Source organism: Sebastes umbrosus, chromosome 16 (genome assembly GCF_015220745.1).
Source record: "Sebastes umbrosus isolate fSebUmb1 chromosome 16, fSebUmb1.pri, whole genome shotgun sequence".
NCBI classification, from domain to species: Eukaryota; Metazoa; Chordata; class Actinopteri; order Perciformes; family Sebastidae; genus Sebastes; species Sebastes umbrosus.
In genome coordinates this window covers 10,557,278-10,573,385 of record NC_051284.1, presented here as the reverse complement: position 1 = coordinate 10,573,385, position 16,108 = coordinate 10,557,278, and the positions used below count along the sequence as shown (strand labels likewise).

Here is a 16,108-nt window from a genome sequence, read left to right as displayed (position 1 = left end):
ATAACTCTGCTGTGGGCCGCATCTCTTTCCTTGTGGTGAACGGCTGCTGCTACAGAGAGCGCACTGGCAGGAAGTCAGTCCAAACCTTACAGGAAGTGCACAGAAATGTGTGTGTTCGTAGAAGACACATCGTAGATTAAGCCTCACTTGGTGAAACCACCTGAACTCACTCTTTTTCCGTTAAAGCACATAACTGAGAGAGTAAACTGTAAATCTAGGAGGGTGGGTGAGGTAGTTTTGGGGGCTTTTTGATAGTGATATAGTCTTTTACTGAGCTGATTTCAATAAGACATCTGCATCCATAACCTGTTTCTGAAGGCAGAATCTTGTCAGACACAAATTCCTCATTAATATGATGGAATAATAGTGTGGATCCTCTGGCACATACCTAAAAGAGCCTCACCATCTTTGGAGATCAGCTTTTGCCAGGCCTTGTATGAGCCTTTAAGGGTATTCCTAGTCTCCCTTGGACCACAGCTGTCGCTACATCTAAATGTGGTTGGAAATCACATTCTGTTACGCAATCGAATCGAGATGCTACCAATACACAGAAAGTTTTCCAACCCTCCCACCCCCACGCTTCACGGTGCAGGTGCTGGCCTCTTTCATGTGAGTGGGTGTGCTTTTGTTTTGTTGCTATTGCTTACTCATGTGCATATTAACTCAGTCTTTACAGAGGACCTATTACACTGAAAAAAATCATGTGTCTGTGTCCTCCGGTGTCCTCCACTGCTCCTAATAGCATCTGCAAGATTTCACAGACCGGAGGAAAGCAACCAATCAGAGCCGAGCTGGAGTCTGCCGTCTCTGAGCAGCTGTCAATCACTCGCAAACTCTGATCAAATGGTCAAACTAGGCAGCGCTGATCAATAATGAATCAATATTCTGTTACTGTAATGCCCATTTCTCTCCTCAGATGTTTTCAGAAACATCTTGTAGTATACTGTTTAGCTGTAAAATTAGAAAGTTTGTGACCCGGCAGCCATGTTGAGATCAGTTGAAGAAATACCAAGCACCGTCCACCAGCCAGAGCAAACTTTCTCATTTCACAGCTAAACAGTACACTACAAGATGTTTCTGAAAACATCTGAGGAGAGAAATAGGCATTACAGTAACAGAATATTGATTCATATTTGATCAGTGCTGCCTAGTTTGACTGTTTGATTGGAGTTTGCGAGTGATTGACAGTTGCCTCTGTTGAATGAACAGCCAATATGAACGCTCTCTCTCTCTGAAATGACCTGTGATTGGCCAAAGTCTCCCATCACGGCCAAGATTATTTAAAACAGAGCCATGAGGAGGTGCAGAAGTGTAGTTATTTCTCAGAACATTTGAATTACAATATGCTGAAAGGTTATTGTGGAATTTTTGCCTAATGATGCCAAAAATATTCTGCCAACTGCAGCTATAACCAATTCAAATATTGTGCATTTTTAAGTGTGTTTAGTTTCAAAACAAACACTCTAGCTTCTGCGATGACATGTGGTATGATATGGGGAAAAGGTCAAGTGAAACTATCTGCAGGGCAGAGCTGAGTGGCATGAGAAACACAAGTCTGCGGAGCTTTATTGTAAAAGCATTCACTGAAGAACGAGGCCTCGAGGTACAATACCTCGACCTCTTTACATTTTCCATATGATATTCATTTCCACTATCGAGGTCTAACGTCACACATGAGGTCATCTGTCAACGGTCCTGGTTGTGCTCTCATTTCACACAGTGGCCGCACTCTGCAGAGGCATATTTGGTTTCTTGTTCGACTAATTATGCCCAACAATGTCTGTGGTTCTGCACATCCCTCTGGGGCCCCATTCTTATGTTAGGATATCACACCGGGTCGTGAATGTCTCGTGGCAGGAAAGAAGAGACTATTGTGAAAGATGGCTTCAAGACCAAGGATGGATCTGGTGGAGCATATGGTGACATTTAGCCTAGATAAGGTTGATAGTAGATTAGACACATGCACAGAACCAGAATAAAGTTCTAACCATGTAATTATTCATATTTTAAATGCTATTACAACATAATTTACAAGTGACAGAGATATGGTAAAGTCTCTTTAATATTGTGTTGTACAGTATGTGCAAGAAAACATTTACATTTTAAGGCATTTCTTTTACATACTCATTTGTCAAATAGATACATTCATATTACAGAAGAATGATTTAGCAATAATAATAGTTGTTTTTGTTTAACATTTAACACAGTTACAACTCAACAAAAATATCTCATTCGTCCTACTTGCTGTTACTAATAATATCGAGCTATATAATAAACCATTTCATCTTATTGGTCACTGTCCAGTTTCCAACCCGTGCTCTGCAGCATCTGGACACGGTAATGGAAAACAAAATGCTTTAGGCACAGCCTCCTGGGTCCTGTCACTGCAGCGCTGAGGCAATAAAGATATATTTGGTTTGTGAAGAAGAGGCGTAGAAATGCTGGAGTGTGACCTTCCACTTCCTTTGAGGATAGTGACAGGGACAATGCCCTGATGCAGGCTTCAACAGCTGGAATATGTTGCTGTATTATTTACTTTAAAGTGGTGCTGAACATTTCCTTTATCTGACCAGACGTGCCACCGTCATACTTTTTTACTGCACAAAAAATGTATTAGTGATGTAAAGCAGTTATCCCAAAACTTTTTGTCATGTGACCTCTTAAAGGAACAGTGTGTAAAATTTCAGGGAAGCATGTTTTCTTTGGAGTATTATCATCTGAAACCAAGAATCTTTGTGTTTTCGTTAGCTTAGAATGAGCCCTTCATAAGGAGCGGGTCCTCTTCACGGAGTCCACCAAGTTGCTCCTTCGTGTTTCTACAGTAGCCCAGAATGGACAAACCAAATACTGGCTCTAGAGAGAGCCTTTTGCGTTTCTACGTAACCTGAAGGACACCGCAGTTCTCCGACACGCTTGTGAAACTGTGGTAACGCGAGCTGCAGAGTGCAAAACTGCGTTACCCTTATCCGAAAGGGAGCAATGAGTTGAGGGGTATTCAATTGGTTGCAATCTGCAACCACACCCCTAGATGCCCGCCAAATCCTACACACTGTACCTTTAAAATTAAACAATATCTAATTGCAACCCCTCATCAATGGATATAACCAGTTCAACCAGAGGGTGGAAGAGGTGAAATTAATTAGTGATTTGCTTAAAAGAAAAAAAAAGGCAATGTTACTACTACTACTACTGTAGAAACATGGTGTAGCAACATAGCGTATAGAGGACCCACTCCCCATTTAGATATGAAAGACTCACTCTCAACTAACAAAAAACACAACAATTCCTAGTTTCAGGTGATTATACACTAATGAAAACAAAGTTATGAATATTCCATGTCTGCTAATAGATCCCCCAAAATGTTACACACTGTTCCTTTAAAATGCAACTTGCAAACCCTCATCACTGGATTTAACCAGTCCAACCAGAGGGTAGAAGAGAATTATTCAATGGAGAAAAAAAAACTAGCAGAAAATCTTTTTCTGGTTCCGATCTTGTTAATCGCATTACAAACTCACATTTATCTTGCAACCCCTTGTCTGGGCCCTGACCCCTAGGTTGGGAACCACTAATGTAAAGTAGTCTCACCTGTCTAATGTAACTGCGACCATGAAGCTTCTTTTCTGAAGTGAGCTTCTTCTTCTACTCTCCTCACAACTGTTTGGCACTTCTTTGGCACAAGTTAAAATTTGTTTTTACAATACCAAATCATTGGGTATAAGATATAATGCCAATTATGTATCTACCTCTACATCTCAGTGTAGCTCTAAGCCTTCGTCTCTCTACTCTGGTTAACATGGTAAAGCAGAGTCAACAGTAGAGCAGCTCCATCCAGCAGGAAGGTGTGTTTGTATTATAGTAAGGGTGTGTGTGCCCCTACAGGTCTGCACACTGAGGCTTCCCAATGCATGTCAAGCCAAGGTGCACAGTCGTGTTCATTTCCACCCAGGGCACCAATAGCTAGCAGTCACTCTTCACTTCATCAAACAGCTCCCGGGGAGGAAATAAGCCTAAGCCAACACAAACACAGAGGAGGAGGAAGAGGAGGAGGAGGAGGACATGGGAACATCCAGTATAAGTTTGTTTTAACACAGTGAGAAACGTCTGGAGTTGATGTTCATCTTGGTGAGGCCCAGGTGTTTGAGCGGGCCGGACAGGGCGAAGGCGGCCTTCATGGGGATGTCACACAGCAGGTCCGACTCCTCGCCACACTCCTCCAGCTCGTACGTGGCATCGTCCAGCATCTCCTTGTGGCGGTCGCACACCTGCTCCACCTTCAGCCGGTGGATGTCCGCACGCAGACGGATGAGCTGACGGGCCAGGAGGTTGTCCTGGACCTGCATCTCCCTCTGAGGAGGAGGAGGTTTTAGGGAGGGTGAGGATGGGAGAAAGTGAGCATCAGTGAGATACCATTATTATTATACCATATTCTATTCTTAATTCTTGTGTGCTTGTTCTATCTTTTGCTGCTGTGACTTAGAAATTCCCCCTCTGGGATTAATAAAGTACCTACCTACATACCTACCTACCAGAAAATATGAGGACTTTGAATGGCTCTTATTATAGTTTTTAATCTTCTTATCAAAGTGCGTAAGTCACTGGCACGTGGAATATACGGGCTGCAGCCTGAGAGTGTGAGAAAACACACATCTTATTGTTTCACAGACTGTTTGTTTGGACTGTGAGGACTGCATGAAGTCAGTCATCCTACCCCCCACTAAGTTAAGTAAGGCATTCATGCATGCAGCAGATCACCTGAAGAGGCAACTAGAGGTGAAGTAATGAGATAGATATCTATTTCACACACATGCACTGTAAACAATTGCTGTTAATTTACAGCAGGATTTCAACAGTATTAACTTGTTATTGCTAAAAACAGTGCTTTCCTGTTAATACAAAAGAAAACCTGTTAAATTACGCTCATAGGCCGTTTTTTAACTGAACTATAATGCATTCTTAAAAAACAGCACTTTACTGCTGATCAACTGTCTAAAGTATCATCAGTAACAGTTTCATGCAGTATTTTTTTTAATTCTGGGACCTGATCTGCACATGTGAGGCTTGTACATTGTACATGATTGGAAAATCAGTGAATTAGCTTTATTGTTCCTCACTCACATGTTGTTATGGTTTGCATTCTGTGCTTGTAGCTATAGATATACATTTTGGGAAAAGTGTCAACAAGTCTATTATAGCCTTTTTCCTAACTAAGTGCCTTTAATTGTATTTAGTGTGACTATTCCTATGTCTGTAACCTGCTAAGTCTATTCATCTAGGCAAAAAAATAATCAGTATAATAATGTTAATTTTACAGTAACATAAAGGCAACCCTGCTGCCAGTTCTTTACTGTTATTTTTCTGGGAAATTCTTAACAGTGTACATAGGGAACTTTGGAAATCATTTTGGGTTTGACAAAGCTGTACTACAATGGATATCATATAATTTTCCAGTATAATAGATTGATTTTGGTTCAAATAAATTGCTCCACTCACCAGCTCTTTTCTCAGAAAGTCCAAAGCATCATCAATAGTGTCAAAGCCACAGATGTTGCGCACAACCAGCTCTGAGTTCTCATCTCTCATAAGTTCAGGCACGGAGACTACTTGTCCTTCAGAGTCCGGTGCAGGGCTGTCTTCTTCTCCTGCTGCTGCTGCTGCTGCTGCTGGGTGACTACTCTCCTCCTTCCACGGTGAACTCTGGACGCGCTCCTGCCACTCCACATAGGAAGGTCTGCGCGTCTGCAGCTTCAGCTTCTCTGTGAGCGCCTTCACGTTGTCCAGATCCTCGGTGTCAACCTCGGAGGACTCCTCTCCAAGCTCTTTAAAATCCATCGCACTGCAGTCTTTGGTGAAGTTCTTCTTTCTGGTTTGGCAACTTGGCTATAAGAGCGCAACAGGTCGCTCCTCACCTCCTTTATACTGAAGGAGAACAGGAGCAGTGACCGCCCATCAGGCACAGGACACACTGGAGAGGCTGGATCATTTACAGCCTGTAAGGAAGACACATTTCCTTGGACTTCCTCAAAACATAACAAAAAAAAAGTTTTATTGTGTTTAAACTCAGTGGTGGAAAGTAACACTACAGTTTAAAGGCAGCTACTTTATATATATAATGTTACTTTATACATCTACTTCACCAGTGGAGGAAGAAGTATTCAAATCCTTTAATTAAGTCAAAGTATCATTACAATAGTAATAGAAATACTCCATTATAAGTAAAAGTCCTGCATTCAAATATTAATGTGTAAGAAGCATTTTAATCGATGTGGGGATACTTTATATTGCTGGGAGGTTAAATCTATTACAATGACTTGTATTCATTCGCCTGTCATGTGTTTTGTATATGTGAAATCTGCAATCAGCAAATTAACTACAGTTAGTCAAATAAATGTAGTGGAGTACAAAGAATATTCCCTCTGAAATATAATGGAGTATAAAAAAGCATAAAATGGAAATACTCAAGTAAAGTACAAGTACTTCAAAATGTATACTTAAGCAGGCTACATTAGTACTTGGTTAGATTCCACCACTATACACTAAATTTCAGAGGGAAATATTGTACTTTTTCCAAGGGCTACATTTATCTTAGTGCTTTAGTTACTAGTTGTTTTGCAGAAAAACATGTTACATACAAAACTGATCAACTAATCAGTGAAAATATGATGCAAAAAAAATAAACTACCCACAATATAAAAAATAATTTAAATGTAGAAACACTGAAATACTGCTTGCACATCTGTAATACCAATACAATACAATACAATACAATACAATACAACACAATACAATACAATACAATACAATAAAATAATATGATATAATGTAACATAATATAATGTAATGTATTATAATGTAATGTTATGTAATATAATGTAATGCAATATAATGTAAGGTAAAGTAATATAATATTATATCATATAGTATAATATGATATAAAATAAAATTAAAGCCGCAAGCGGCATTACGCGGGTTGTAGCTTTCGCCCGCTCAAAGCGCCCCCTAGTGGTCGATTTGAATGAAACTTTCAGCAGATGTTCCAGCTACTCTTGTGATCATTTGCTGCAAGTTTGGAGATGATGGGCCAAAGGCTTGTGAAGTTAGGTCTATTGATGTGCTGAGCCCGCCCCTTAAAAATGTATTGGTCAATATCTTCACAACACAATAACATATCAACAAGCTTAATGCAACTTTTGATGAGCCTGGTCCAATAATGATTCGCAGAAAATATGCCAGACCTACAGTTTAGGAGGAGATGTCAAAAATGTGTTTTTCATAAAATCCAATATGGCGGAAAATTTTGCCAGGCGGACTTTAGTGGTCCCAGAGGCTTTATTGTAGATCACACGGAGCTGCACATGTGTGTCAAGTTTCAAGTCTGTCGGACTTACGGTGTGCGGGGCGTGGCCTTTCCAAAATCGCATGTTTGGGCGTTAATTACAGCGCCACCATGTGGTCGATTGGGGTCATAGTTCTTGAGAAGCACATGCACATCATTTCCAGTTATTGTGCCAAGTTTCATTTTTCTAGCTCATTCCAGCTCACAGCAAATTGAGCCGCGGCATAAGACAACAGAGAATAATAAACCAGCACAAACTCAATAGGGTTATAGCCCTTTCAGGGCTACAACCCTAATAAAATAAAATAATATAATGTAATATAATATAATAAAATAGTATATTATATTATATGGTATAATATGATATAATAATATAATACTACTTTATAATACTTTGCAATGGGGCATTCTGTATATGAGTGCCTTTACTTTTACATTTAGCTGCTGATAATATCCTACAATTACAAAGAAAACTATTAAAAGTAGTGCCTCTACCTGTAATTGTATTTTACATTGTGGTATTGCCACTCATACTAAAGTAAAATACTCAAATACTTCTTCCACCCCTGCACACTAAAGCCACACTAAAGGCTGGTGGTGATTTAAGACCTGCAGCTTTCTGCATTTGAGCATGCTGCCATCTAGTGGTCATGTATCATATAACAAGCACATCACAGCCTCCACTGCCTCTCTCCCCCTCAAATGTGCAAAACTTTTTTTTTACCAGCAAGATGTGACACATATCGGTGCTGCTGCTACTGCTTCTCAGGAAATGTGCACTTCCGTCTTCTGTCATCTCGAGCAAAAACACATCTTCTTTTCCAGTGCAGTCTCGATGGTGTAGCAACATCTGGGCCTGGCTGTGATCAGAGAAAAATGAATCTATTTATAGGCTCTTTATCAGAGAACAAACAGAGCGCAACTGCTGCTACCCAGAGAGAGAAGAGAGAAGAGAGAGAGAGGAGGGAGCTTTCGTTTTCTCTCTAGAGACGCGAGGAAGTGATTTGGCCGCTTGTGCAGTGAGAAGGTGAGGTGTTTTTGCTTTGTGATGGAGTTTTCTGAGCACATCAAGACCGCCAATGTGGAGGAGGTTGAGCTCCGGCAGCAGCTCCAGCCGCCGTTCAGAGGCACCCTGTGCATCACCGGTCACCACCTGCTCTTCTCGGACAGGGAGGAGGGCAGCTGTCGGCAGGTCCTGCTGCTCCTCAGGAACATCGATGCCATTGAGAAAAGGTGAGAGAGTGTGAAATCACTGCAACAATATATACATCTTTATCAAGTAGTTTAGTTGAGCATTGCATCATGAAATGTTTATTTGTTTCACACATAGAAAAAGAAAATGCACTACAGTAGCAATAAATCTACTAAACAGTTTCTGTAGCAGCAATATTTTTGTTCAGATAAGTTGGAAAAGCACATGCCCAAACAATATTACATTATGTTAAATATGGATAAATTAAACTATGATATAATGTTAACAGACGTGTACAAACTTTTTTTTTATTTGGTGAAATGATAGATATAAAATAGTAGTATACAGCTTCTATTTGTTTCCATAAATGCCTGATTCATCAGAATTCAATTAACAGCTTTAAAGATGAATTTCATTTCTATCATTACAGTATTTAATAAGGGTGTATGGATCTTTTTATTCTAAGGATTATAATCACAAACAATTAACCACACTAATCAACACAGTTAATCAACACCAAAGCTGTCTTGAATGTCTAATAAATTAATGTCTAATTCCATTATTCCTCAAATCTTTTTTAACCAGTGTGGAAAACCTTTTGGCCTGCTCCGGCCTCTTCTCTAACGCAGGCCGCAGTCAAAGCAGGTTGGACATCATATGTGTTGCCATGTGTCTGCTGCTCTCTTTGCCCACAGTGCTGAGGGAGGAAATTTGCTAACAAAATTACAGCAACTCTCTTTTCTTATCACCAAACCGTGTTTGCTTGCTGCTAACAGCTTTTTTCTTATCTTGCTGAAACCACTTTATGTATTTTTGGTCAGCAACAGAGAGTAAGGGGTTGCACACCCCAAACAAAGAAAGAACCCTAACTGGTTTCACCTTTCTTTTCTGCTGCAAGTCCAACTCTCTGCACTGCTAGAGTCAAAACACGAGGCGTCAAGGGAGGAAGTGGACAATGTGGTATTGTTTGCATTGTTTTGCAATAAGAGTCATAATCGTGTGTGTGTGTGTGTGTAGGATGTCTGGATCCTCAGGGACGATTACCATCAAGTGTAAAGATCTGCGAGTGCTCCAGCTTGACATCCCAGGCATGGAGCGGTGTCTCAACATTGCCCGCTCTATCGAGGTATAATAAATAATATAATAATCCTACCAAGCCCTGAAACATAACAAGAAATCATTTTTTCCGTCTTACGATGAGATCATTCATCCTTTCTTTGAATACAGCGTTTCTCACAGTGCTTTACATCTGATAACATTCTCTTTCTCCAGACCCTGTCCTGTCTGGACGCTGTGTCGGAGATGTATCCTTTCTTTTACAGACCTTCTGACGTCAGCCTGCGGGACCAGTGGGGTCTCTCGTCCCCTGAAAAGCACTACAGTCAAATGAAGGAACTTGTAAGTAACATATAAAACTCGGTATCTTATAAACTTGTTTCTGCTGCACACAAGGATGTAATCACACATCCATAAACTAACAACTCATCCCAAAAGTGATCCAACAACCGCATGACAGGAAAGTGCCAGGAAAACTGAAAGCAAGGGTCAAGATTCAGGATATCCCCGTTGCTTAGCTTTCATTTGTTTTCCCTTAACTTCAGAATGTGCTGTACACAGCTGGAATACGTGCTTAATAGACGGACAGTCTTCCTCTGGGAATAGCGTGTTGCTATGGTGAGGGGTGGACCCCGAGGGCAGCATTGTTTTATACACAATGTTTCCAGAACATGTAGATATCTTTAGTTTTCATCAGGCTGGCCTGGTGACTGTCTCTCAGTCTGGCCTCTCATACGGAGTGACAGATGGAAAATCAAGAGTGAAACGCTAAAGTTTATCTTTATCTTTTACGCCTGAATGAATCAGCAATGAGCAAGTGCTCTATGCAGAGGAAGGTGGACCCACTCATGTCTGAGCTGTTTCCTGTAACTTTCTTTTGACATGAAGCCGTTGCAGACCAAACTCCCCATGTTCGAAAGAAACACAGCAAAAGTGCCCTCTTGGATGCCCCTATGGTAGGAAACCCTCGAGGTAGCCCGTCCAGTGGAGAAAACGGGATAAATTGTCCTTTAGGGTACCCTTCCAGAAGAGAAAACATGATAAAGTGTCTTCTAGGGTGCCCTTCCAGTGGAGAAAAACATCATCATCCTCTCTCTCCTCTGTTTGCAGCATGATAGGTGGAGGTTGAGCTTTGTGAACAGAGACTACTCGGTGTGTCCTTCTTACCCTCCGGCTGTCATCGTCCCCAAGAGCACAGATGATGAAATGCTGGAGAAGGTGGCCAAATTCAGACAGGGAGGACGCTTCCCTGTCCTCTGCTACTACCACAGGAAAAACGGCACGGTGAGGTGGTTTCATGTGTCTCTCCACTGCTAGCCCACAGTTCATACTACAATGCAACTAAACAATTCTACTCTGACTTTTCAGGTAATCATGCGCTGCAGTCAGCCGCTGACGGGAGCAAATAGGAAGCGCTGCAAGGAAGACGAAGGCCTCCTCCAGGCTGCTATTGACGGCTCCGACAAAGGTTACATCATTGACACGCGCTCCACTCAGCAGGCGCTGCAGGCCCGGATGACAGGCGGAGGAGGGTTCGAGTCCAAATCGTGTTATAGCAACTGGAAGAGGCTGCACAGACAGATGGAGAGGTGTGTGTGTGTGTGAAAAGTGTTTTATGATACTGATACGTCCCATCAAACTAACCCCCCTCACCTCATTGTCTTCATATACAGGGGTAAAGCGCTGCAGGAGAGTCTAATCAAACTGGTGGAGGCCTGCGGTGACGAGTCCAATAACATGGACCGTTGGCTTAGTAAGCTGGAAAACTCAAAGTGGCTGTCTCACGTTCAAACTGCCCTGTCGACTGCTGGCCTGCTGGCGGAGTGTGTGGAGAGGTAGGAAGTAAAATCTCGTCTATAGGGACAGTTTGCCACAAGACTTTTTACCTCTTACTATAAAATTAGGGCATATGCAACCCCACCTAGACTGATCCCTACTGGGTATATTTGATACCTACTGTTAACCTGATTTTGGCATTGTGTATAGGGCTGGACTATTCACTTATTTGTTCATTGGGTAGGTAATCGATTTTTTGGTATTCGGATATTCAAAGTTGTTGTTTTTTAACCCCTTGGGATTATAAACATGCATAAAACACACCAGACCTTTAGGAAAATGCTTCTTATTCAATAACAAATAACATTACAAACAACAATACTGTCAAATAACAGAATTCTTAAAAATGAAAGCCTTTAATTAAACCTAAAGACACTGTTTACTACCGAAGCTCCAGAGTCCAACAAATGGTATTCGGAAGAAGAGAACATTGTATATATTGTATATATTTGCCCAATATTGTTATCTTTGATGCTTTGTATTTGCACTCTTCGTATCGTATCTACATGCATGTAAGGACATGAGGATAACATAACAAATAATGCGAGCACCAGCGAAGACGCCTCTAACTCATTTAAGGCGTGTCAAATAAATGCATGTGTGTATTTTCTAATGCATGTAGAGGAACAGGACTGCACTGTAGTATATCCATTGCTTTTTGTTCCAGGGACGGCCATTCGGTTCTGGTTCACGGCTCTGAAGGGACAGACTCGACTTTGCTCATCAGCACTCTGGCTCAGCTCATCATGGACCCGTGCTGCCGCACACTGGAGGGCTTCCTGGCTCTGCTGGAGAGGGAGTGGGTACAGGTCAGTGTGTGGAAAGCACCTAAATGTCTCATTTACAAAGACTTGTGGGAGTACATCTTGGTCATTCTGTAGGTTTTAGAAAAAAATACAAATCCTCAAATAGATTGAGACACATGAACATGGTATCAGTAGCACAGAGTCACTTCATCCAAAAAATAAGTATGTATTTCTTATTTTCTATCTTTCAGATACAGAATGCCCTCGCTATGATTTGTTTTTTGCACAGCTTTGTGCTTACAAATAATCTTATCTTATTAAATAAAGCTCAATGCTTAGGTTAAGGATTTCAGTAAAGTTAAGAATTTAAATCAAAAGGAGGCCCTCAAAAAACAGTACAAAGTGAAAAATTGTATTACTTTTGACAGTTGCAGTTTTGCTGCTGAGCTGTTCTTTAGCACAATCTCACGTGTGGTTATGACCAAATCTCTTGCTAAAAGGATATTGCTCCACACTCTACCCTTAACAGGAAATGTCTTCAGGAAAAAAAAAATCATCAGTATGCTGCATGTAGCGGACATGGATGTAACACAACGTGCTTCTCGTCACCGTTTGACCCCGGTGACTCTGTTTCAAAACGTTTCTCTTCTCCAACAATTCTACCTCCAGTGCAGCATTTCTCCAAATTTTAGGGGAACAAATTTTTTCTCATCATCATCCTTAAATATTTTATAATCCACAAGTGCTCACTGTTTGTAAGCTCTCTTGGCTAAAAAACATCATTCTGTTCACCAGGGGTTCTTAAACTTATTACTCAAAGGTCAACATCTGATTTTTATTCAAGGTCAGAGGTCAAGATTGATTGATTGGCAATAACAAAATAACCTCATAATGTATTGTATTCATAACACGATTAGAGCTGGATATTGTATCATTTTATTTATACTATTACTCTTATCGGTTCTTTTTCATTACAAAATAATTGTTTTTTAATATATTATTTAAAAAAAGATTACATCAATAACAGGATTAGAATTTATTTATATTTTAAATATAATTAACTGTTGTTTCTAGAGCAGCAACATTAGTGTTTACAACAGCAAAGTCACTATATAAACTCAGCGTGATATTAAATTACACCAAAACGTTAAAAAGTACAGATAAAAGAACCGATAACTTCGGTCTTTGATAATTTACCACCGTTGCCCGTTAAATACCGGGTTTCGGTACCCATCCCTAAACTCTGGGGCTGGGTCCGGACTTTGACAAGCCCTGGTCTACACACAAGAACAATGAAACAATATTTTCAATTTTACAGACCAACTAAATAACCAACAAACAATTAATATTAATGCTGACATCTCATGTTCAATTAAAACAGAAGATAAAATCATATGGAGGAAAGCAGTTGTTCACGTTTTAGAGTTAATCAAATAGAAAAGACTGAAGTACATCGACCAACCAAGTTGTACAAATTGATCAATAGGGTGAGTGATAATGTTTCAATAGTGCCCCAGCATGAGCCCCATTTAATAAGCTGGAGTGGACACAGAACAGTACAGTGTGTACTGTATGCATGTATATATGAAGAAGTGTCCTTCCCTCCAGGCAGGACATCCATTCCAGCAGCGGTGTGCCCACTCGGCCTACTCCCACGCCCGTCTCCAGCAGGAGTCCCCGGTCTTCCTGCTGCTGCTGGACTGCGTGTGGCAGCTGTGGCGTCAGTTCCCCCTGGCACTGGGCTTCTCTGAGGCGCTACTCCTGAGGCTGGCCACCGAGGCCTACGCGTCTGATTATGGCACCTTTCTGTGTAACAGCCACCAAGAGAGGTCAGTCGGATGTCTCGTCATGACTTGGCATTGATTGCTGAAGCAAAACTCATCAGTTTCATTCTTTCAAACTATCTTTGCATCACTCTTCTCTCCCAGGTGTGCTCTGGGAGTGACGGAGAACACTCACTGTTTGTTCCAGGCCCTGTTGAGGCCCAGAGAGAGAGACTGCTACTCCAACCCCCTGTATGAGCCCACTGAGCTGGCAATCTGGCCCTCAGTCCACCCTCAGTCCCTACAGCTTTGGAGAGGTGAGCTTTTGAATCACAATCAGGTTTTTTTTTATTTTAGCTTTGGCCTTCCCATGTCATTGTAATTTAGTTTTCGTTTCTTTTCAGAGTGAATTTGCTAGTTTTAGTTTCAGTTTTTCAGAGAGGTTTAGTTTTAGTTGTTATATTAGTATACATTTCTTTTATATAGTTTTAGTTTTACTTTTAGTTTATGTTAGGGCCAGGTATACTGTCTCAGAAGTATGTAGCTTTGTACTGTACATACAATATATATGGTTGGAGAACTGTGTAGGGATGGCCATGCTGTTTAATGTTAAATCTTTGCGCTACTTTAGTGAAGCAATTGCGGCATAGCGCCATCTCCTGGTAGTTCAAGTCCCTTCAATTTCTGTGGTTCAATGTCACGAGAGTTGACGTGAATTTATGCCGTCTCCTTTTTTCGGTAGTGATATATTATAGCTAAAAAACTAACACTGAAATTAATTTATTCATTTTTATTTTATTTTATTCGTTTTTTAACCAGGCAATATCGTTTCAGTTTAGGTTAAATTTTTCTTAAATGACCAGTGTGTAGCATTAAGGGGGATCTATTGGCAGAAATAGAATATAAAGTTAATAAGTGTGTTTTCTAGCCCAGAATGGACAAACCAAACACTGGTTCTAGATAGGGCCATTTGCGTTTTTGCATCGGCGACAATAGTTTTCTTACACGTTTGGCACACTGGAAAAGTTACAATTGGTTGCAGTCTGCAACCTCACCACTAGATGCCACCAAATCCTACACACTGCACCTTTAAAGGACCAGTGTGAAGCATTTAGGGGATGTATTGGCAGAAATGGAATATATTTATGAGTATGTTTTCTTTAGTATATAATCACCTGAAAATAAAAATCATTATGTTTTCGTTACCTTAGAATGAGCCGTTTATGTCTACTTAGCGACCAGGTCCTCTTCACAGAGTCCACCATGTTGCACCACCATGTTTCAACAGTAGCCCAGAACAGACAAACCAAACACCGTTAACTTTTCCTGCTTGGGCCGGAGTCGATAACGTTACTCACTGCCGTTGTGGCCGCTCTCTCTCTCTCTCTTGCTTCACCACTCACTTCTCAGGTACACACACTCTATGCACTGGCTCTGCTCCAAATGGCTCTAGGTAGGGACATTCGCATTTTTCGCGTCGGCCACTGTAGCTCTCCAACACGCATGGCACACGGGAGAGGCTTCAGTTGGTTGCAATCTCCTCACCTCACCGCTAGATACCGCCAGATCCTACACACTGGACCTTTAAAGGACACTGTTTTTATTTAGTTTCAGTTTACTAATAATAGTTTTTCATAGCTTATTTTCATTTAGTTTTGGTTTACTATAATAACCCTGACTCGAACATGATCTCTATTTTTTTATAACTGTAGTTAGTATCAGCAGTGATGCTCGTTCAATATTCTAATGTAAGCCCAATGCTTTCATTATATAGACTTTTAAGCCTACAGTGTTGCTAACTTTGATGATTCTAGGATTTAATTTCAAGCGTTGATGCTGACTCAAGCCCATGTCTCATCCTAAGGCTTTTTTCTGAGGTGGACGCCACAGAATCGCCACCTTGAAGAGGCTCAGGAGGAAATAAGGAACATGGTCCTCGAGTGGGGCAAGCTGGCAATCAGCTGATGCACGAAGAAGTGAAGATGTTCAGCCTGAACATGTAGAGCATGTTTTAAGGAGGGATGTAACCAATGTGCAATGCCTTTTGACTCTGGAAATGTTATTTCAGAATTTTTGACAACCTACTGTGTTTTAATGTACATTAATGTGATTTTTTATTATTTTATAAAAAAATTGTATAAGAAAAATAATTGTTGATGTCATTTGAGGCTGTTTATCC

General features: G+C 40.8%; 2 protein-coding genes across 3 annotated transcripts; one reads left to right on the top strand and one right to left on the bottom strand.

The window, feature by feature from the left end:
• Positions 1-2,044: 2,044 nt before the first annotated feature.
• On the bottom strand, positions 2,045-5,983 carry fam167b (family with sequence similarity 167 member B). The gene is made up of 2 exons (XM_037747538.1): positions 5,494-5,983; positions 2,045-4,349 (listed from the first exon to the last, which is right to left on the bottom strand). The coding sequence occupies exons 1-2, from the start codon at positions 5,830-5,832 to the stop codon at positions 4,086-4,088; spliced, it is 603 nt and encodes a 200-aa protein (XP_037603466.1). The 5' UTR covers positions 5,833-5,983; the 3' UTR covers positions 2,045-4,085.
• Positions 5,984-8,067: 2,084 nt separating this feature from the next.
• zgc:154055 (uncharacterized protein LOC556036 homolog) lies at positions 8,068-16,079 on the top strand. 2 transcript variants are annotated; one of them, XM_037747533.1, is made up of 11 exons: positions 8,068-8,569; positions 9,114-9,173; positions 9,546-9,654; positions 9,801-9,926; positions 10,695-10,868; positions 10,953-11,173; positions 11,258-11,419; positions 12,088-12,229; positions 13,775-13,995; positions 14,095-14,246; positions 15,794-16,079. In XM_037747533.1, the coding sequence occupies exons 1-11, from the start codon at positions 8,385-8,387 to the stop codon at positions 15,892-15,894; spliced, it is 1,653 nt and encodes a 550-aa protein (XP_037603461.1). In that variant the 5' UTR covers positions 8,068-8,384; the 3' UTR covers positions 15,895-16,079. The 2 variants fall into 2 exon arrangements, with proteins under 2 accessions (XP_037603461.1, XP_037603462.1); XM_037747534.1 differs by lacking the exon at positions 9,114-9,173.
• Positions 16,080-16,108: the final 29 nt, after the last annotated feature.